Below are 23,553 nucleotides of genomic sequence, written 5' to 3'. Positions count from 1 at the left end.
ACCAGTGTCTCGACCTTGTCAAGACTGAAAAACTCTACAGCTTGTGCTCCATTTTGCTGCAGCTTGTGGGCATCAATCCGTGGTGGAGTCTATGCTTTGTCATGTCAAAAACCTCGCAGGCCCCTCTTCTGGAAATGACCACGTGGATTTACGAATGGAAGAAAAATGGAGAAGATAAGTCTCCCCTGTAAATAAAAACCTTTCAATTTGTTTCTCTGGAAATCCCAAGTAGGGGAAAAAAGAGGTTAGAATATCTAATTAATTGTTTCATTTTATGTATTCCCAAAAATGAATGAAAGAAGACAACCAGGCAAAAATCAAAATACTCCACAAATTAAAGAGATCTAATTTTAAGAAAGTACAACTAAAGCTACTATGTTCATCTTTATTTTCTGGAAGGCATTGCACAGTTTTGACACCACCTTGAGCACCTCGATGGAGAAAGTCTGGAAATAGATCTTACCATCGGCAATTCTTGCACGACTTCATTGCTCTCAAACTTGAACCCACCACCTTAAGATCGTCAACGGGAGCTTATATAAAATGAATTGTTGTCATTGCACAAAATCTAAATTCAGTACACTGCGGGATATGAGGGCATACCCTCATTAGAGATATCCAGCCAAATAGGCCAGTGAAAAACCCCACTTCCAATACACATGAAAGGAGGTGAAGAAAAGAAAAATTAAAAGCCTAAGAGTCAACATGAAGATCATCCATAGAGGAAATTGAAGCCACATCCATCACCTCAAAACTACTGATCTAGCCAAATCAGTAGCACTTCTCTGACAATTCTGATGTAGTCTTGAGTTCCTTTCCTTCCAAATGGCCCAGAAAGAAGTGGACAGCAGCATAGACATCATCTTTGAGGTCTCAGCCTTCTGCACACACCATATCAACAGATCTTCAAAGGACTGGCAGTGCATATTCCATCCAAACCAATAGTTGAAGCAATCCCAGAACTCAGAGGCAAAATCACAGTCCAAGAACATATGTTATCTGCTATCCAACCCATGATAACAGTTATGGCATATAGCAGCAAGTGGAAAGCCCCTCTTTTGCAGGTTTGATAGTGAAGGATGTTTATCATGAAGAATGATGCAAGTAGTGAAATTAGTGCTGATCCTAGCCTTGTTCCAGCACACATTTCCACAGAAACTTGAGGATGATGAGTTCTGCATGCATCCCATGCCCTTTTAAAAGGAAAGTTCCCCTTGTTCCATAAACATTTATCATTTTCCTGATGGGGGGAATAGAAGAAATGTACTCTCTCATTTCCTGAAGCTGCGGGTGAGATAAACTGTCCAAAATACAGGTGAGATCCTGGATCAAGGTTGCTAGTTTTGAGTCCCTGTCAAGAGAAGACATCGTCACTATTCTATGTCCAAACTTCTGCACAAGAGTTTGTCCCTCACACCATGGATACTGAAATAGGCTAAACTTATTACCATCAGCTATAGAGAGTGAGATACTCTGAAGCATTCACTCTCTTACTGACAGCATGTGTTTCCAAATTATAGAACTAGATGACCTAGGGACAGCATTCCAAAAGTTAGCTCCTCTGGAATATTTATCCCAAAACCACCTAACCCATAAATTCTCCTAGTCATTAATACAATCCCAGGCTAGAGAGAAAGCTGCAACAGATTGAAGATCAGAAAACACTCTTAAGACCAAACCCCTCTTCAGCTTTAGGTCCAGTTACTAGCTCTCAACTCATGTGATGCATCTTGGAGGCTCTATGAGTGCTTCCCCACAAGAACCTCTTGAGTTTTCTCTGAATGGAGTTGGAAACAGCAACAGGCAGTCTAAAAACTGAACACCAATACAAGATCATTGGATAAATAACAGTCTTAATCAGTTCAGTTCTTCCTGCAAGAGACAACATCTTATTTGACTAAGTAGATAGCTTGAGAGTAATCCTATCTAAAAGGTCATTACAGGTAGCTATAGAAAGACCATGATAAATCAATGGTGTCCCCAAGTACTTGATAGGGAATTTGCCTTCCCTAAATTGCAGAATTCTAAGTAGCATATGCTTTCTTCTAATTGCCTTTGAGAAGAAGATAGTAGATTTTTGAGAGTTAACATGAAGCCCAGAGAATGTAGCAAAATCTTCCAATACCTTCTTGACTGTCACAGCAGAACCCACATCAGCTTTCACCACAAATAATAGATCATCTGCATATAGGTGGTGGCACAAAGAGGAGAAAATTTTGCTAGCAGCTTTAGAGGGACTTAAATTACCTGCGAAATTCTTGCAAGTATGATAATATCATTCACTTCAAAATGAGAGAACAAAATATCATTTTCAGTAGCATGTGAAAACAACAGAATGAATAATTACTGAATGCAACCAAACAACCCATATGATCATCCACACCCCAGGCTAGTTGGAGCCCATTTCTTAGATACAGCTAACCACAGATTTTACTTATAATCCTTGAAATATAAATTGCAAAGGGAACAATTAGTCAGCTTTTCACCAATATCCCCTTGAAAGCCCATTACTTTTATTTGTGTCAGCTCCATCATCCTCACCTAGCTTATCTTGCTTACTGGCAAAACTCCGATAAAACTGCAAAACCTTTGGGTGTGCCTTAACCTTTGAGGGATTGAAACCGGATATATGAAGGCCATCTAAGCTTCTCACGCGAGAAAGTGCAACATAGACCATCCCGCAACCAAAAGCCCTAGATAGATCAGTGTGAATACTGTCAAGTGTCATGCCTTGGCACTTGTGAATGCTTATCGCCCAAGTCAATATGAGAGGGATTTGCTTTCGTGTGGCTTTAACTTGTTCACCCTCCATTACTACCCATCTCTCTGGATAAATCACCAGCTCAGGCCCTGAATCAAATTTAACAACTGGCAACAGTCCTTTGCGACACATGTTCGTAATATCCTTATCATCATATGACTCGTAGAAACTAATAACTGTGCTGGTGGCACCATTCACCAATTTACGCCCAACATTTATATTCTAACTCAGCATGACTCTTGCCCCTACACAGACTTCAAGTGTATTGGGTGCAGTCCCCTGTTTGAGTTGCTTCTTCCAAGGGTCCTCACCACTATCAATAGCAAGATATTCAACAGTTTGCTCACCCAAGCTCACCATTTGCTTATCGTTCACTCTATTCACATCTTTATTCATAGGGTAGAACCGTACCATAAAAGAATCTGGCTCTGTTTCCAAGGAACATTGTTCTATGAGCTTCAAGTCTTCGGGATCACACTCTCCTCTTCTTATACCTTGAAGTAACTTGATTAGTTGTCCATCCGACTGCCTAAAAATTTTCCTAAGTTCCACCTGCATATTAAAGCTTGAATTCCAACAATCGGCCTCAAATGCAAATTCCTTTCCCCCTTTTAGTTTCTGCTTATCCAGAATGGGTGGTAACTGAAAGAAATCTCCACTCACAACTAGTTGTATTCCACCCCACACCATGTTTTTAGATGCATGTTCATCATCTCTGGTCTCTCTTGCAATGTATTCAAGTTTATCAAAAAACTCAGCCTGGACCATGCTAATTTCATCAATAACCAATGCCTTAACTCTATTCCACCTCTTGTAAGCCCTCTCATCCAAAAGAATCCTATTGGGCAAAGTTTTGGAATCGGCCGCAGCAAGCCCAACGCCGGCGAATGAGTGAAGGGTCTGCCCCTCAAGAGCACAAGCAGCCACACCAGTGGACGCCGTCACGAAAACGTGAGATGGGCCGTGAATTTTGTTGAGCAATTTGATGATATGGTGGACTAAAATGGTTTTTCCAGTACCTGCAGAGCCGGTGACGAAAACCGACTCGCCCCTGGAAATGGCAGCCAACACTTGTGACTGTTCGTCAGTCCACTTAATTCTGGTACTTTTAGGGGTTGTGTGGTTATTTCTCTTGTTCTTGTACTAATTCGAGGCCATTTTGTGCTTTTGCTAGTGGTTTTGGCGCTGACAGATATTTCAGACATGAACAACTTCATACTTCTACTCTCTCTCTCCCCCCTAAACGAACTCTTATCAGACAAGAAGAACTTCGTACTAGATAACAAACTATCATCAGACAAGAACAATTTCATACTTGATACTAAAACACACTCTCTCTGATACAAAGTCTCAACTCTTCTGGGTTTTCATAATTTCATCCAACAATTAGGGTTTCATTGAGATGAAGGATGATAATGGTGACAAAATCAGTGGAATTTGTTGTCATTCAAATGATGATTTTAACAAATTGGAATAAAACCGAAACATAATAAGAAGAAGAAGAAGAAGGAATTGCTTACAAATGGGAGTTGGGTATCGTTTTCCTTAAGATTTCAATCGATGAACCGATGCTGCTTCCATCGTCCTCTGTCCTTTTTCCGAATAAAACTATCCTACCCTAGAACCGGTTAATCCACCCTGGGCTTTACCAATTATTTGTTTCTTGTCGTTTTTTCCTTCAGAAATTCTAATTTCAATACCAAAAGAATAGTTTATCTAAATAAAAGAATCGAAATTGAAAATTATTTAAAAATGAATTTCAAACCCTATAAAATAAAATAGCATATTTCTAATTAAATTCATTGAATTTCAATTCCATTTTATTTAATTCCAATTCTCCGTTACCAAATGCACCTTTATAATTTTGGTCCTAATAAGCCTAATTTTCACGATCACCATTATCCCACTTCAATCTTGCACGGTGGAGGTTAAAAGATAGTTATAATTGCATAAATATTCTTCTAGCACTCAATAGTGTATCTTATTTAGTTTTGATACAAAATATTAAACGAATAAGAAGTATGAATTATATTGAAGGTCAAAGGGTGAGATTAGTTTTTTGTTTTGAGGATTAAGCAATGTATTAATAATAAGAGTAAAATGTACAAAGGCCTTCGGCCAAAAAAGCCCGAAGGCAGACAGGCCCAAATGATGCAGCAACAGAAGCAAATAAGCCCAACAAAAAAACAAGCCTAATAACTTCGTTTAACAGACTAAAGGAAAATCCGTTAAAGGAAGGTATCAAGCTATCAGTCCGGTGACATAGCCCTTGATCGGCAAAGTGAATCTCCTTCCATTAGCTAATCCGGCGGTTTCGGAGCGGGACGACAGCAATCCGGCGATAGATTCCAAGCTTGTAGAATAGATCTGGCGGTATCACAATCCTTAAGGCAGCGCAACTGGAGAAGGTTTGTGATTGTATTTCACACTTTGGCCAACACCATTCTCTGTGAAGCTGCTTTCCCTTTGAAAACTCGGTTATTGCGTTCTTCCCAAATATGGTAAACCATAGTTGAGAGACAAATCTTCCGAAGCATGTTGGTCGGAGAGCTACCCCTCCATCTCTGAAAAAGGGTGAGATAAGTTGCTAAGCATAACCACCGCCGCTCTAAATTTTCGAAGGAATCACAACCCTAAGAAGAGAGGTCAGTTAACTCGTTGTGTCTTTCCCTTACACTGTCTTTCCCTTACACTGTGTCGGATCGGTACTCACCAGTGCCAGTCTCGTCATCACTTCTCTTGTCTTGCATGACTCGTGTCCAATTTTGGATCGTGCATAATTTCGCATTGACAAGTTTAATGAATAAGAACTTGATTTTTGATGTTGCGTCATTTTATTGCCTCTAATCTTAGTGATTGTAAGAACTTATGCTAAAATTTTGAACTTCATCGACTTCTTTGATAAAATACAATTATGCTTTAGTAGCTCTAGCTGAAAATTATGTCTCAAATTCTTATTATAATAGATTTCTATTTTAGAGTTGTATTATGTTACGAAATATCTTATTAAACAACTCTTGAACTATAAAAAATTATAATCCTTGTCCAAAATGGTTAAAGCCACACTACACCCCCTACCTCAAGTTAGGAATAAATCCTAGATACTTCAAGAAGAAACGAGCTCCAAATTCGAAAATAATAGAGGGGTTTCGTAGCCCGAAGTGTCCCCTTGATTTCTACCTTCTATGGCTAGTCAAGAAGACCAACGGAAGAGAGCAAAAAAAAAAAAAAAAAATTAGTATACTAATATTAGCACAGCCAAATAAAAAATAAAATAAAAATTAGCCCACTCAATCAAGTTCAAGTCAACTCAGCCACCATACTAAAATTAGGCCACCCCAACTAGAAATTCGGGATCTGCCCTCGGAAGGAAGGGAAATGAAGCTTTAGGTTATATGAAAATGGTGACAATGGTGTGTTTGGGAGAAAGAAGAAGATGAAGGTTAGGTAAGGGGAGAGAGAGAGAGGTAGATATTTAGTACAATAACTCTACACACCTACACTAGTGCGCACGCACACACTCTCTCTCTCTCTCTCTCTCTCACACACACACACACACACATCCACCGTACACTTGTCACACATCCACCCCTACACATATCACATATTCAACCCCACACTTGTCACACATCCAACCCCTCGGCTCCCACCAACTTTCCCAAATCGCTCAAAAGCCCCAAATGAAAATATCTCAAAAAATAAAGCTGTAAATGCCCCAAAATATGATATGTATGACAAACATGTCCCTCATGAAATAAAAGATGAGTGTCAGAAACTATTCCCGAACACTTGACCCAACTCGGCCCACATAACCCGAATAATGCAATAAAATAAATATGATAAGAAAATAAAAAGGGAAGGGTCCTTACAATTTAAGGTTAATCCTATTCATTCTCAGCACAGTTTGTCCTTTCAGCAATTTATGCTGCAAATTCAATTAATGAAAGAATGTATCTATGGCAGCATCTACTGAATCAGTCTCAAAATGTCAATGGTGCATAGCTTACCATTGGTGACTGGAATGTTGTGAAGGCTCACGTTGATAAGGTTGGGGGCAAGTGTGTTCCTCAGTCTATTTTGAATGAATTCAATTTGGTCATTGATTCCTGTGATTTATTTGAGGTTCCTGCTGTGAATGGAAATTGGATTTGGACAAATAAACAGTTTGTTTGTAGAAGAATTAGTGCCAAGATGGAAAGGGGCATGGTCAATCCTGATTGGTTGGACATATTCCCCAATAACAAAGTTATGTTATTTTGTTCTTCCTTCTCTGATCACTATGGTCTAGTGCTTTCTTCCTCCATAAATTGTAGTGCTGGCCCAAAACCTTTCTAGTTTTTGAAAGTTTGGTGCTTGATGGATGAGGTTGAGCAGTTTTGTGTGTTTTGTTTGGAGTCAACATCTAGCATCAAATCTTATAAACAACCTGCAGAAGGAATTAAGACAAGCAAAAGAGGCTGTGAAAGCTTGGAATAACTCACATTCCAGAAGCTGTGCAAGAATGCTGGAAGTTGTTAAATGATGTTCAAGGTCTTTTGCATTGTGATCCTCTAAATGAAACTCTTGTGCAGCTTAAACAGAGAAGAATAGCGGAGTTAGAAAATGCTCTTAAACTTGAATAAATCCTTTGGGCTCATAAATCCAGGCTCCAATGGTCACGGACAGTGACAAATGCACTTCCTTCTTCCATAACAAAATGAAACAAAGAAGAGCTTTCAACTCAATTGTCCTTCTGCGGAATAATGAAGGGGAACGCACTAGAGACCAGAGGAGAATTAGAGAATGGTTGGTGCAGTACTACACTGACTTCTACAAGGCTAGTACAGTTTGCTCTCATGCTTTCTCAGTTTCTAGAGCTGTTCTTAGCCCTGAAGACAACATATGTCTTCAATGTCTAGTTACTGAAGAAAAATCGAAGGGGTTGTTTTGGCTGTTTTTGCAGATAAAGCTTCAGGTCCAGATGGTTTTCCAAACAGGGTTTGTCAGCAATTTTGGGGTACTATCAAGGGGGATTCGGTGGCTACAATCAAGTATTTTTTTCACTCATACCAATCTCATGGGCTTTTTAAAACCATATTCTGATCTGGTATGGATTTGGTGACATATGGACAGGTTGGGTGACGGAGTGCATTTCTACTCCACATTTCTTTGTCCTTATAAATGGTATTCCCGAGGGTTTCTTCAAATCAAAAGAGGGCTTAGACAGGAGTGCCCTCTATCCCCTTTGTTATTTTGTCGGATTATTTCTCACAAATAGTTAATAGAGTTGTTCAGGAAGGACATCTGAAGCTTTGTCACACAGTCCAGAAAATGCACTCTTATCTAAATCTCATGTTTTATTTGCAGATGATCTATTCATGATTCTGGAGGCAAGTATATCTAATGCCTCTCATCTAAAGGTGCTTTTTCATCAATTCTCTGACTATTCAGGCTTACATGTGAACCCTCAGAAGAGGAGTATTAAAAGTATCTTGAACTTCTCAGTGGATTTACCTAGGCTTACCTCTGGTTGATAGAAAGCTCAGTGAATCCTTGTCCATCCTTGGTGGACAACATCAATTCCAAGCTTTCCTCGTGGAACTCCTTCAATCTTTCTTTGGTTAACTCTGCATCACCTCATACTACTACTTTTGGTCTGCAGTGTTTTCTCTCCCTCATGGCATTCAAAATTCAATTGAGAGAAAGGTTATAAATTTCCTATGGACGGGTGATCATGATCAACGAACAACTCCTCTTTTCAGCTGGGGGAAGGTTACTTTGCCGGAAAAGGGAAGGAGGTTTTGGGTTGAGGTGCATGCAGAGCATTTCTACAGCCAGTGCTGGTGTGCTTCTCTGGGAGTTCCTTACTCATAAAGAAGCTTTGTGGGTCAGGTGGTTTAGACACAAAGTATCTGAAAAAATCAAACTCCTGGCTTGTCAATGGCAAGCAAACTGATTCTGACATTTGGAAATCGATCCTCTGTTATAGACTTAATAATGGAGCAACACACAGCTTGTTTTATGATCCTTGCTGGCAATTTTCTACAACAGAGATTTGGATTAAGAAGACTTATACTAGGCTTAAAGGTTGGGGACACAGTCAATATACTGAGGCATGAAGCTGGGTGGAGAATTCCACTACATTGGCCTAATGAGATCCTGGTTTGGTTGAATGATAATGCTAATACAGCTGCAGTTGATGAATTGATATTGACAGCTGGCTGGTGGGTTTTTGTAAAACACTTTGTTGCTTTTGTTATTCTTTTTCTTTGATTTTTTTGGGACTCTTTAGCTTTTAATTGGTTCGTAGTATATATTTGTTTCGTAGTATCGGTCGTGGTGTAACAAACTCGGACAAAGTCAGTGTAAACTGACCGATATGGATCGCGTATCGAACTTGAAAAATGATCACGTATCGGACAATACGGCGAAGATCATATTATTGTTGTGTTGTTGTCTTTTGTACAGTGTTGTCAGTATTTATAAAACTTTCACATTCAGGATGGACAAAAAAAAAAAAAAAAAAAAAAATTTGAGATTCAAAACGAATTACAAATGAATTTCAAAGTCCATCGAAATAGCAGATTTCAAATTGAAATTCCTGATTTCTTTGAATTTCAATTCCATATAATTAAAATTATGATTCAATTTCTGTTCTACATTTCCAAACCCACCTTAGACTTTTGGTGATATTAAGTCTAATTTCCACAATCATCATCTTCTTTACGCATGAATGATTATGTTCAACAATGAATTATATTATTTAACAAACGTCATTTTTTACTTTGAAAACAAAACGGGGCATTACAAGAAGTTGTAGTCAATAATTTCTCTTCTTTAAATTCCTCACATGAACACAAAAGTGGTATAGGAGGTCATTTACCTGTCCTTAAGCTTAGGCCGTGGTTACCATGGATAATTCTGATAAGCTTAGGGCAGTTTAGCATGCGAAGTGTATTAGGCGTGTTCTGTTGTAGGATTGTTTTGAGAATTGAAAATTTGTTTTAGCTCCTCTGTTACAGTACCAAAACACACCATATCACCAATTTATCAAAACAAATTAACCAAAAAATATAATATGTTATCAACTATTCCAAATCAATATCAGCCATTCCAAACATGATTTGTAATTTGAATACCAATATCAAAAAAACAATATTATAACACTATCCAAACAGGTCTTAGCAACATCGGTGTTTCGGTCCATTTTGAAAGGGTATAAATGATTATATTTTCAGAAAAAAGGAACTGGGATCCTCACCATATATGGAAGAGGCTATTTTAGTTGCATCAGTGTTCTTGAGTCATGTTAGCAGTGTTTGGCCTTCTACTTTGTTGATGGTTTTGAATTTTCAAATCATTTAATATAATGAAGTTTGTTAAAAAGGTAAAAAAAATAAAATATTCATATCTGAAATTTAATTCATTTATGTGTATATGTCTGCAGTATTATTCTCATATTCCTTAAATATTTAAGTATTCTTAAATATTTATATATACATATTTAACTTTTCTAATTTCGATCCCAAATGAATAGTTTATAAAAATAAAAGAATTGAAATTTAATTACAAATAAATTTCAAATTCCATCGAAATATCAGATATCAAATTGAAATTCATGAAATTCAGTTCTGCATTATCTTCTGATAGGGAAAGTCCAGAGATAGATCTTACCATCGGCAATTCTTGCACAACTTCATTGCTCTCAAACATGAAACGAACTCGTTAAGCTCGTCAACCAGAGCTTATACATTCGAAATGGACCGAATGAGGAAGAACAAAATATCATTTTGAGTACTATGTGAAAACAACGGAATGAATAATTACCTAATGCAACCAAATAAATCATATGTTTGAAAGGCTAAACGATGAGCATATATATTTGTAGTCCTATGTTTCTTTTGGGTACTGGTATTGAAATTTGAAGAGATAATTACTTTGTTTCGTTCCTCCACAGGTTATGATATGTGAGACCTCAACTAAATTACTGCCATTACTTTTAATTTTTTCAGCGTCAAAGCCCTTTTTGAGACCTTGTATCTTCGGTGGTCTTGCCATTGCCGCTTCTTTTAGTATGGTCAGATCGCCGGAGCGATGGCTACATCATCCTCATCTTGCTTGCCGGCAAAACTCTGATAATCATCCTCTTCTTGCTTATCTTGCTTGCCGGTGAAACTCTGATAAAACTGCAAAACCTTTGGGTGCGCCTTAACCTTTGAGGGATTGAAACCGGATACATGAAGGCCAGCTAAGCTTCTCACGCGAGAAAGTGCAACATAAACCATCCCAAAACCAAAAGCCCTAGATAGATTAGTGTGAAGACTGTCAAGTGTCATACCTTGACACTTGTGAACGCTTACCGCCCAAGCCAATATGAGAGGGATTTGCTTTCGCGTGGCTCTAACTTCTTCACCCTCCATCACTAACCATTTCTCCGGATAAATCACCATCTCAGGCCCTGAATCGAAATTAACTACAGGCAATAGTCCTTTCCAACACAATTTTGTAACATCCTTATCCTTTTTTGGGTGGAAACCTACAACTGTGCCGGTGGAACCATTCACCAATTTAAGCCCAACATCTATATTCTTACACAGCATGACCCTTGCCCCTTCGCAAACTTCAAGTGTATCGCGTGAAATCCCCTGTTTGAGCTGCTGCTTCCAAGGATTCTTACCACGATCAATAGCACAATATTCAACAATGTCCACACCCAAGCTCACCAATTGCTCTTCGTTCACTCTATTCACATCTTTATTCCTAGGGTAGAACCTTACCACAGAAGAATCTGGCTCTGTTTCCAAGTTACATTGTTTTAGGAGCTTCAAGCCTTCGGGATCACACTTTCCTCTTCTTATACCTTGAAGCAACTTGATTAGTTGTCCATCTGACTGCCTAAAAATTTTCGTAAGTTCCACCTGCACATCAAAGCTTGAATTCCAACAATCAGCCTCAAATGCAAATTCCTTTCCCCGCTTTAGTTCCTGCTTATCCAAAATGGGTGGTAACTGAAAGAAATCTCCACTCACAACTAGCTGTATTCCACCCCACACCTTGTTTTTAGATGCATGTTGTTTATCTCTGGCCTCCCTCGCAATGTATTCAAGTTTATCAAAAAACTCAGCCTGGACCATGCTAATTTCATCAATAACCAATGCCTTAACTCTATTCCACCTCTTGTAAGCCTCGTCATTACAAAGAACCCTATTGAGCAAAGTTCTGGAATCGGCCGCAGCAAGCCCAACCCCAGCAAATGAGTGAAGGGTCTGCCCCTCAAGGGCACAAGCAGCCACACCAGTGGACGCCGTCACAGAAACCTGAAGTGGGCCATGGATATTTTCAAGCAATTCGATGATATGATGGACTAAAATGGTTTTACCGGTACCTGCAGAGCCGGTGACAAAAACCGACTCGCCCCTGGAAATGGCAGCCAACACTTGTAACTGTTCGTCAGTCCACTTAATTCCGGTACTTGTAGGGGTTGTGGGGTTACTCATTTTACCACTACCCGCAAAGCCAGTTACCGACTCACTACGGGAAATGGCAGCCAACACTAGTGAATGGTTATTTCTCTTATTCCTCTTGTTGTCTCTTATTTGAGACCATTTAGTGCTTTTGCCAGTGGTTGTGGTGCAGAAGTATCTGCACAATGCTATTGCAGACGAGAACAATCTCATACTGCTACTCTATCTCTCTAAAACAAACTCTTATAAGACAAGAACAACTTCGTACTTCATACAAAAACACAATGTCTCTAAAACAAACTCTTTTATCAGATCATACTTCATACTAAAACACACGCTCTTTCTAAGACAAAGTCTCAACTTTTCTGGGTCTTCATAATTGCATCCAACAATTAGGGTTTCATAGAGAGATAAAAGAATGATAATGGCGATAAAATTACAGGAATTTGTTGTCATTCAAATGATAATTTTAACAAAGGCGGATAAAATCGAAACATAAGAAGAAGAAGCAGAAGGAATTGGTTCCCAAATGGGAGATGCGACCGTTGGATGTCAATCGATGAACCGATGCGGCCGCTATCGTCCTCTCTTTTTCCGAATAAAAAGTTCCTTCTAGGGTTTGCTTATTACTGGGCCGCGTTTGTTGTGATCGCTGGGATTGGGGACTTTCCTATCCTAGAACCGGTAAATTAATCCACCCTGGGCTATTCATAAAAGCTAATAAGCCTTTTGGTGACCTAGGGTCCTTAGGATTTGTTTCTTTTTGTTTTTTACTTCACAAATTCTAATTTCAATTCTCCATACCAATTACACCTATATAATTTTGGTCGCAGTAAGTCAAATTTTCCCTATCGTCATTATTCCACTTCATTGATGCACTTAAAAGATGGTTATAACTGCGTAAATATTCTTATGGGGAAGTGTAGAAAACACTCCGAAATATATTTTTTTTGTAACACTTTTACTCCTTATTTGAAAAAGTGTGTAATAAATATCCCTAATCTTTTAAAATTGTGCAAAATTAACCCTCCGTTAGAAATTTGATATAAATTATTACTGTAATTCCTATTTTGCCCTTTTATTCTTTCCAAAATGCCCATACAATCATCATCTTCAATGCAATCATCCTCTTCAATGCAATCATGAGGTCTGCCACAAGCAATTAGCATCTCCACCCAACCACAAAGACCCTGTGTGAGATTTGGCAAACCAGTAGAAGCACTAAACTCAATTACCCAAAAAAAAAATGTATAACCACTACACCTTAAATTCTAGAAACGAGAAGGTTGACATAACTGCATATAAATCATAAAATGAACCAGTGATTTGCAAGAATAATATGAGTGGGTGATTTGCAAGAATAATATGAGTGGGAGAATATATATTGAAGCGGAGAACTGTCTGGTGATTGAAAGGCTGCCGTAGAAAAGATTCTAGAGAGAGAAAGAGAAATGGAAGCAGCAGCGGCCAAACCAATCATCAAAGTTGCAGCTCTCTGCGGATCGCTTCGCAAAGCTTCCTTAAATCGAGGCCTCCTCCACTATGGTACCTCTATCTCTAGTCTCTACCCATCTATGCTCTTGTGTGGGTGTGTATATATATATATATATATGAGTGTGTGTGTGTGTGTGTGTGAACTTTTTTTCTCTTATGGTTTCATATGAGTTGAATTTGGATTTTGATCATCCTTTAGTGTTGTTGATTGAAGCGATTAAGCTATCCAGAGAATCCATTTAATTTATATCATAAAAACTAACATGCATCTCAATTAATTGTATTCCTCCACAATCATATTAAATTTATTTAAATTCAAATAATAATTTAAATAATTTAACCCAATTCTATTTAATTAATTTAACCTTTTAAATTACATTTCATATTTGTTAATATTTACAAAGTGATGCAAATTGATCTCAACCATATCAAGGAAAAAAAACCAAAACCAAATTTCATTTAATATTAACAAATGATGCAACCTTTGACTTTTATTTTTTCTTCCTCGTTCGACGTGCCCATGTGCTCTCACATAAACACCAAACTGATCCAAATAGTACTAACCATATCAAAAAAAAAAAAAGTTTCAATTAATACTAACAAATAGGAAATCCTCGGTCGGCGCGCATGGAAAGAAAACACAGATTTCGTACATGCATATAACTAGTTCATAGTAATTTGATTCATGTTCCTGGTTCCGCGTGCATAGGAAAACATAAATATGATTTCATGTAATCCATATAAATTGTTTCATTCTAAAAATAATCCCCTCCTTTTGCGCGCACACCGAACTAAATTAATATCATTTAATTTATACAAACTATTTTATGTTAAACCCATAATATATTACAACATATGATTAAAATACAAAATATTACAATACATGAAAATTTAATTTATCAAAATATGAAAATTATCACAAATCCATTATTAAAACACATGAATTGAAAATTTTCAAATAAATCCAAGTAATTAGATTCAATTAATTTATTTAAAGAGCCTAAAATTAATCTAGCATGCATAGGGTATGAATCAAATGAGAAGAGAAGAATTAAAACTTGCTTTTAGGGATTTGATAAAAAAAACCCTAACCTCCTTCTTCCTTTTTCTCTTACTTCGTCTTCCTTCTTTCTCTCTCTAAAAATATATTACGTGATATATTTTCTAACCCCTTTTTCTAACCTATAACTATATATTTATAGACTAAATACAATAACCTAATCCTTTTCCCAATCCAAGTCAACTTAACAGAGAAAATAATAAATATTAAAATATTTAAAAGGTAACTGAAATATATGTTACTTATTATCTATGTATATTCTTTATATATATATAATATATAAATATTTACTAAAGGACTTTCCTTATATCTATATATATTTATTAAATATACATATACAACTTTTCATGGGTAATTATCCGTACCCATTAAACCTCTTATCCAAGTAGTTCATGGAGCCTAATTGGTTGGTCTATTACTACTATCCATATCTAATTCCTTAAAAATATAAAAATAAAACAATTAAATTCCTAAACAAATACACATCATCACACACAATTTAATTTAAACCAATAAATCTAAAACATGTTTCAGCACACAATTTAACTTGAAGAAATAATTCAATTAACACCTAAATAATTAACTCAATTAAACAACTAAACAATTAGCCAAGAAATCAAATAAATAATTAAAGTGCAATTAAAATAATTTTAAAAAAAATACCGAGACTATCTTTTTAAAATCAGGGGTATTGTGATACCCCCGAATTTTCGGATGTGGGTTGGTCAGGCTCACGCCCGATTACCCGAGGATATCAAATCAATTAGCAATAATCGAATACAGAATACAATTAATGAAACAGGAATAAATAAAACTGCTGAAAAGAAACTAGAATGATAATCCAGAACTGAAAATCTCAAAATAAAATTTTATAAATAAAGTATTAATCCGATAGATCCAAATTTTCCAATTCCAATACAACTCGGGAATCCATATGGTGGACCCCTAATCAAAACCAATACTGGAAGGCGAACAACTGAAAAAATGTCAACTGCTAAACCATAAAGAAACCTCCTACGCCGTCGGTAGAATAAGTAGTCGTCTCTGCTTAGCACGAACAAGCTCTAAGACCTGGAATCGTCCGTTACCTGAAAAATAATAGTGGGTCAGGCCCACGAACAAGTTCTATCCTAATTACAATCCAAATAGAGACCCGATACGTAGATACATCATAGATGTCCCAACTATATCTATATAGTCCGTAATAGATAAATATATATCCACACTACATGACTCTCACTAAACTATGCTGAGAGTCTCAACCTGAATAGAAGGCAACATGCAATACGCACCTGAGTGGGCATGACTACCTAAGCCTAACAGGGTATACCTTAACCAACATAGCTAGTTACGTATCCTACTGCATATACGCACCCTAACCGTCGACTATGAGACTCAAGCTCAGATCGCGGTACCATAATAATATATATAAAATCCGTTCACATTTATCCATAAGAAATCCAGTAAGTCATTCAGCGTATTCAACTGCACCGACTCATATATATAAGGAGGATTTTATTTAACAACCCGTACCCTTATTCCAAAATAGGTAGGATTTTAACAACTGGTGCTAATCCAAACCTAGTATGTTACCGTCCCATACCGGTACATACAATCCTCCATATCCGTGTAAATTACATCAATTACATAATAATTTAGCAATTTACAGTCCAAAACCATTCCAAATAATTGCAGAAGAGTATTTAGTATTTCAACAATTTAAATCCAAAACCATGTAAATTTTAACCGATACATAACAGTTTAGCAATTTACAATCCAAAACCAAAATCCAAATAATTGCAGAAACGTATTTAAAGTTTCAGCAATTTAAATCCAAGAGTTAAACCATATAGTTGCAGGAAACAATTAATAATTCAGCAACTACCATCTAGAGCATGCATAGATCAAATCTAATATATCAATGACTCTATCATGCATTTAAAATAAATTCTATAATTATATTATAGTCCAATAAATCAGTACATTAATTTAAGCAATTTAATTCCTTCCATTCGGTAATAGCGTACTAAGTTGTATACTTGTATTCTGTCTTATCTTTTGGCACAGAGCCATGCACTATGCCCCAAGTCCAATTTATTAATTAAAAAGACTTCACTATGCTTTTAAACTTAATTTAGAATCATTATATAGCACCCTAAATTGTCAAATTAAAACTAGACAATAAACTTCCTTCTAGCCGTTAACCGCACGCAAAGTTGTTAACTAGTGCACTGTTAATTCCATTCACTTAGAGGTCAACCTTACTCAATTTAAAGATTTAATAACACCCTAAACCAACCTTATAATCCCTCTGTAAAACCCCAGAGTCAACAAAACAGTTTCCATGCTCCAACAGTAACAATATAGTTCGTAAAAAAAAATATTCAGAAAACACTATTGAGAAGAGCCTTCTCTAAAAAACTGAAGAAGGCTCTAAACCACCTAGAGCCTTCTCTAAAAAAACTGGAGAAGGCTCTAAGTTACAAGAGACGTCTCCAACTAAGGGAGAGCCTTCTCTAAATTTTTTAAGAGCCTTCTCTAAGGTTTCAAGCTTATGTAACACACGCTGTAACACCCAAAACCACCCAAAACCACAGAGCTTGCTCCATTCACTTAAATGAAAACCCCTCTGTACCTCTAAAACCAGTTTAAACACATGCTATAATCCATTTAAATTGCTAGTTTAAACTTAGGCAATTAAATCCTTTCTGTCCACAACCAGCATACAGAGTTGTTTAAGTTTCCTCTATTAATTCCACTTGCGTAATTATGCACTGATAACTTATAAAAATACCTAGGTTGCATGTTAATCATTTTAGTCTACTTCCCACACAGTTCTAGACTCAAGAATCGTCCACACAGTGCACCCAAAAATCCAGTATACGTCAAAATAGGAGAGAGAAAGGAAAGAACTTGCCTTTACAGTTTTGGATTCAAAACCATGTCGCCATCTTCCTAAGTTTTCCGATGACGTCCAATTCATTGTTCAGTCTCCTATGGCTCAATCTTCCCTTCTCCTATGTCTGTTCTTCAAGCCACGGCCAAGCCCTCACCAAAGTTGTTCTGTCTGTTTCTCACAACCTCTCTGTTTTCTCTCTATATTATGCTGTACGTGTATAGGGTTCTAAACCGTTTGAAGACACATAATAGTATATATATAGGCACTGAAAAACCCTAAGCCCAATCCTAATCCATGATGAAAAAATTAAACCCTAATCCTAGTCGGCCTTAGTTAACGTAATAAAAAACCCTACAATTTAATACACTAATAATGTAAACCTAATTAACTCATTCAAATAAAATAACAAAGCATTTAAACAATTAACAGCGAATTTAATTCAATTAAAGAAAATAAAAACTACAATTAAACAATTAATTAATTCAAATAAACCTAATTAAAGAAAACAAACCATTTAAATAAAACAATTAATTAAACCAAACCACTATGCAAATTCAAAATTTGACACCTAAGCACATATCCACAAAATCAAATTAAAATTGCAAATAAAATAAAATTTAAATTTCAATCTTATCCTTTTGAAAACTAGGGGTATTACAGGTATTACATCCACAGAACTCCATTTGAACCTCTTTGCTCAACAATTTGCCTCCTGGTGTGGTTTATCAGCAAGAAACGTTTCAAAGTGTAAAGAGAGAAAGCAAGAGGAGGAGAGAAAGAAAAGAAGTACAAGTGTTTGTTTGGTCCGTTTGGTTACAAAAATGGTGTAGTTTAGGTAAGTGAAGACCTGTCTTAATATTAATCCTTTGATTTAGATTTGGAGAAAGCACCTAGATTTTAGATCTGGAGAAAGCAGGGGAGAGATAATTATAGAGAGGATCCGTATCCCTGTCGAAGGGATGAGAAGGGTAAAGCATTGTACTTTTTGGTCTTTTCACAAAAAAAAATTATTTTTTATATATTTTATAAAATTATGCAATAAGGGTAATTTGGTCAATTTAGATTTTAAATGTGTCATGTGGACTTAATTGCACCAAATTGAAACTTGAGGAGTATTTTTTGCACGAGAGGGATGTGATATGCACCGTAAACATACTTCAGGAGTGTTTTCTGCACTTCACCCATATTCTTATACACTCAATAAGGATAATCATTTTGATTGATAAGGACATAAAAATTTTTATTTTATATATATTCAATATATATAATTTAGTAGTATTTGTATTATTTAAATATTATTAGATATGCGTTATAGATATTATCTATAATAATTAGAGAAGGGGAAGAAAGCATGCAAAAATGAAGAAGTAAAAGTTGGCGGCTGCAAGGGAAGGTCATATAGTTGGCTGAAAAACTATAAAGGTTATAGAGCAGTGCAGCACTACATCGAAGACTTTTTTATCCCAGGATCTATCACTCGCCACGTCATCAGTGCCACCTAGCAGGACCATAGTCAAATTCTACAATTCTACATATATATAGTCTCCTACAAGATATCAGGATCTTCTGCTGTCCTGTAAAAGGAAAAGATCACCACCAACTCTACATATATATATATATATATATATATATATATCTATTTGTGCAGTTGGTGTGTGCACGTGAATGAAGAGTAAATAAAGAAGAAAAGATGGGAAACTTGGAGAGTCAAAAGTCAAAAGAATGATGGGTGGAGAGAGACAAAGATGAAGTGGGGAAAGAAAATATCTGCCATCCATGGATGAAGAGAGTTTGCCTATAAATTGTCAAAGAAGAGTATGAAAAAGAGCCTGGTTAGGAGTTGGATAGTGGGAGTGGGAGTTGTTTCGAGGAGTCAGCCATCTCGGTGCTTGTGTATTTATTTTTTATACTTTCTTTCCATGCATTATGTTTTTTTTATCTTTAATTTACATGTTTTATTTTATTGTCAATTAAATTAGATGCTTTAAATTTTAGTAAATTAGTTCAAAATTCAAACAATGTAATTTTTTTTTTCTCTCCGGATAATAATTTGAATCTAAGTTCCAATACGAAATTTCAACTTAAATATGAATTCGACCCTATGTATCACTATATATTTTTAGTAAAATAATTATTAAAAAATTATTTTTTATACAAATTGAATAAAGCAACGACAATACTCTAAAAATCAGTCCATCAGTGATTCATTCAATAACTCTCTCAATTCTTGACGGAAAAAGTAAGAAAAAACTCGTTCTAAAGTCGGACACTATCAACAAACCCCCCATATAGGTACTTCAAAAATTAAATACAAAGTCATCTCTTTAATATATAAGCATAAAAGTGCATCGCACCACTTCTTTTTTAGTGGTTAGTATTTTTTCCCTTTTCCATTGAGATAAAAAAAAAATAATATTAATCTTATAAGGTTCTACATGCATTAACGCTTACGGAGTCTCATGAAATATTGACAATCATGCATAAATATGGATACTTGGGGTGCTTAATATATTTCTCATGGGTAATTAGACGTCCAAATCTATTAGGCTAGTTTATTAGACCTGTCACATGTAACTCACTTTCACATATATTTCAGGTCATCATCTAACTAATACACCATAACTCAATCGCAGTTGAAGACTCCATTCTTTAGACCGTTTTCACATTTTGTCACATTATAATTTTTTATTTTTTCGAAAACATCTTCATTCATATTATCTACATAAATATTATCCATGTGAGGGTGTTTCAACAAAAATTAGGGAGCGGTTGTAATAATAAAATATCAAATTTAATTTAAAAAAAAAAAATTAAACTCTAATTTTAGCTATTAAAATATTAGTCGAAGTATCAAAAGTTTTGTAAGTTAGGGCTAGTTTGGTGTAGTGGAATAGAATAAAAGAAAGTGGAATGGAATGGTTTTTTTTCTATTCTCGTGCTTGGTGTCAATTTTAAAGTTGGAATTATCATTCCCCACTATTCATAGAGAATGTCTATTCCATCAAAATCATTCCACTTTAAAACAAAAGGAATGACTATTCAATTCTCTTTTCATTCCATTCCCATCTCCAATCTTATTCCATTCCAATTCATTCCACCACACTAAACTAGCCCTTAGTGTATTTCTTCTACTTCTCAAAGTAGACGGTGGGAATTAGAATCTCAAATGAACAAAATGGGCATGTGAGTAGGGTGGATGGTTATCTTATTTTAAGCAAATTGGTTGAATGAAGTAAAATGTACAATCTACTTTAGGCATCTGTCAAAAGACCTAACTAGATGAACCCAGTCAAAGTACAAAATAGAGCCCATTGCGTAGGCCCAACAAAGGCCCATACGCTTGTCACTTTTCAAATAGCTGTTGTAACGGCTACCTGAAGCCTTCCATCTCCCATCTTCATAGCTCTGTAGCGGCATCCCCTACAACATGTGTGCTCGTCCATGTAATGTAGTCCCTCTCTCTATAATCGAACTTTGATTCGATGGCCTGACATCCAATTCTATTCCATTTGGAACTAATGCACTAAACACTAAAGAAATGACAATGGAAGACAAAATTTCTCAGAGAAGAGATCGATGGTGGAGATTGAAAAAGATTTGGATATTCAAAGCAATAAGAGGAAGAAGAAAACAAAACTGAAAGATAAAGTGACTGAAAGATGAAGTGATCGTGAACAAGTTGAAAAAGCAGGAGAGGATCAACTACTCCAAGAAGAAGTGTATGAAAACTGAGAGAAATAGCTGTGGTCTAGGTGTTCGATTGATTGCCAAGAAGGTATGTAAGTGATTTCTATCATTAAAATGTTGTCTGTTTCTTGATTAATACCGTATGTGATTAGTATCATGAAATTTAGTCGCTTGATTTCTTTATTATTAATTGTTAATTAAAATGGTATATATTATTGTCGGTGGCATAAAGTATTGTGGAGTTATTTGATTCTTTCGTGGTTGATGACTCTATAAGTTTTTATTTATTTATTTATTTTTTTATAACATTGACAAGAAACACACATTTTTTTTAGCACTTCGTGATAGCTCACAATGGACTAGATGCCCTTTGCTCTTTGCTGACTCTATAGTTTAGTTCAGTATCATTAGACTTGTCATTTAGCACCTCGTGATAGCTTGAAATTACACTGGTAAAAGAGTACTGACTATGCACCTGCATTGAAGACGGAAGCAGTGCCTTGTAATATATTGTACTTGTGGGGTCATGAGCTATGCAGCAATGGGGTTCAATATAAAGAGAGAAGAAGTTAGAAAAGAGATGGGGGTTCTCATGTTGGGGTAGGTTTTAGCATGTTATGGAGTGGAATCTGGTGCTCCAGATGTACAGCGCGGATTGGGCAGAGAGGTATTCTCAATTAATTACCATGCTGCTTTTTTAGCATGGTTTGCATATGGTTTCCCAAAACAACCATTGTTTCGGCATTTGGGGTAGTTAAATTTTTATGAGATGGGCAGATTTTGATCGTCACTGATTTATTTTTTATATGATTTGGAAGAGTATTTTGAGAAGGAATTTTACACGTATGGGGGAGATTATGTATCTCAGAGGGGATACTCAAAAGGATTATTTCAAGACATAGGTTTTTTAGCTCTACATAATCACTCTCTTTTCCTCTCCTTCTTCAAAGGACTTTCGGTGCTAGAATTGAGGGAGAAGCATAAATAATATCATCTCATTGGCATATTGTTACTTTCGAAAGCTGGAGATTTCAATAAGTGCTTTTTATTTCACCTAATATTAGCTTCCTATTTGGGGAAATGTGGAATATATATATATATATATATATATATATATATATATATATATATATTTTCCGTTATGTTCGTGACATTTTGTGGCCTTGTCCTAGTGTTGGACTGTGCAGGTCTTTTCCTAGAGTTTGGATGCATGTGCTATATTATACTTGCAGCTTTGCTAGTTGAGAAAACTGTATAATGGTATCAGATTTGAAGAAATAACACCTGATGTTGTGTTACCATTATCTGTTCAACAGGTTGTATTTTTTATTTTTGTTTTATTGTTTTGATAATTTTTCTGGTAATCTAATTTTAGATATTATGGTCCTCAAGTGAGAGAGCAGTGGCTAGCTAGATAAATGGTGCAGGACCATGTGACATTGATGTGGTTGGTCTGATTAAATTCTAGGACTGATTATCTGTTTTTACAAACTAGGACTAGGAGGATGACTGATTAATGGAAAAAACCACCCTTGTACCTATTTGTAGATTCAATAATGTTGCTTTCTAGTAAAACATCATTTCACGGTAGCGATTGGATTTATTCAGTTTTTTTTTGGCAGAAACCACATTCGAAAGTTTAATGACCTATTTTGGAGAAAGGGCCAGTGACTTCACAGCTACACTGAAGCAGTTTCTTGCAATGACACCACATCTCGGAGTAAAACCATTAAAGGTTAAGCTCATTTAATTAAACTGATGTCGATACCTTTAGTCTTGCCTGCTCAAAGCATGCCCGTTTTTCAGATGCGAGTGGCTTCTTAGAATGTGAAGCATAAATCGATGGTTGATAGTAGTTAGTTTGCTCGGGTTTTCTTAGGGTTTTATGAAGAGCAATGGGATTTTGGCTGTACTAAGATTGAATGAAAGAAGGGTTTTAACTACATATCTGATCGGCCTTATGAGAATTTAGAAATCTGACGTCAGATATTCAATAAGCTTTATTATATGTCTACAGTTGAGATTAATAAACACTACTTTTAGAACTATGTTTATGTGCACCACTGAAGCCATAAAAGCCTTGACAAATCTAATATATGACTGTGAGTCTAGTGAACTGCTCATGTTCGATAAAAATGCCAATTTAGAGTTTCCAATGTAGTTGTATAAATTGTTGCTCTATTACAAGAATGTCCAATTCCATTGATAT

At 36.1% G+C, this 23,553-nt stretch overlaps 2 protein-coding genes across 2 annotated transcripts; both read right to left on the bottom strand.

The window, feature by feature from the left end:
- Positions 1-2,983: 2,983 nt before the first annotated feature.
- Positions 2,984-5,511, bottom strand: LOC132313870 (ATP-dependent DNA helicase pfh1-like). The gene is made up of 2 exons (XM_059812806.1): positions 5,453-5,511; positions 2,984-3,812 (listed from the first exon to the last, which is right to left on the bottom strand). The coding sequence occupies exons 1-2, from the start codon at positions 5,509-5,511 to the stop codon at positions 2,984-2,986; spliced, it is 888 nt and encodes a 295-aa protein (XP_059668789.1).
- Positions 5,512-10,818: 5,307 nt separating this feature from the next.
- Positions 10,819-12,417, bottom strand: LOC132313869 (ATP-dependent DNA helicase pfh1-like). The gene has a single exon (XM_059812805.1). The coding sequence runs from the start codon at positions 12,415-12,417 to the stop codon at positions 10,819-10,821; it is 1,599 nt and encodes a 532-aa protein (XP_059668788.1).
- Between the last annotated feature and the right edge of the window lie 11,136 nt (positions 12,418-23,553).

Source organism: Cornus florida, unplaced genomic scaffold (genome assembly GCF_030987335.1).
Source record: "Cornus florida cultivar Cherokee Brave unplaced genomic scaffold, ASM3098733v1 CherokeeBrave_3.0.0_Hap2_Chr06, whole genome shotgun sequence".
In the NCBI taxonomy this organism is placed as follows: Eukaryota; Viridiplantae; Streptophyta; class Magnoliopsida; order Cornales; family Cornaceae; genus Cornus; species Cornus florida.
This window is presented reverse-complemented; position numbering and strand designations above follow the sequence as displayed.

Excerpts from the sequence above, each read along its gene's own strand:
- LOC132313870 (XM_059812806.1), bottom strand. The coding sequence starts at position 5,511 with ATGCAAGACAAGAGAAGTGATGACGAGACTGGCACTGGTGAGTACCGA. Across the intron at positions 3,813-5,452 it reads GAGTACCGATCCGACACAGT|GGGCGAGTCGGTTTTCGTCA; the intron begins GTAAGGGAAAGA and ends TGCCATTTCCAG.
- LOC132313869 (XM_059812805.1), bottom strand. The coding sequence starts at position 12,417 with ATGAGATTGTTCTCGTCTGCAATAGCATTGTGCAGATACTTCTGCACC.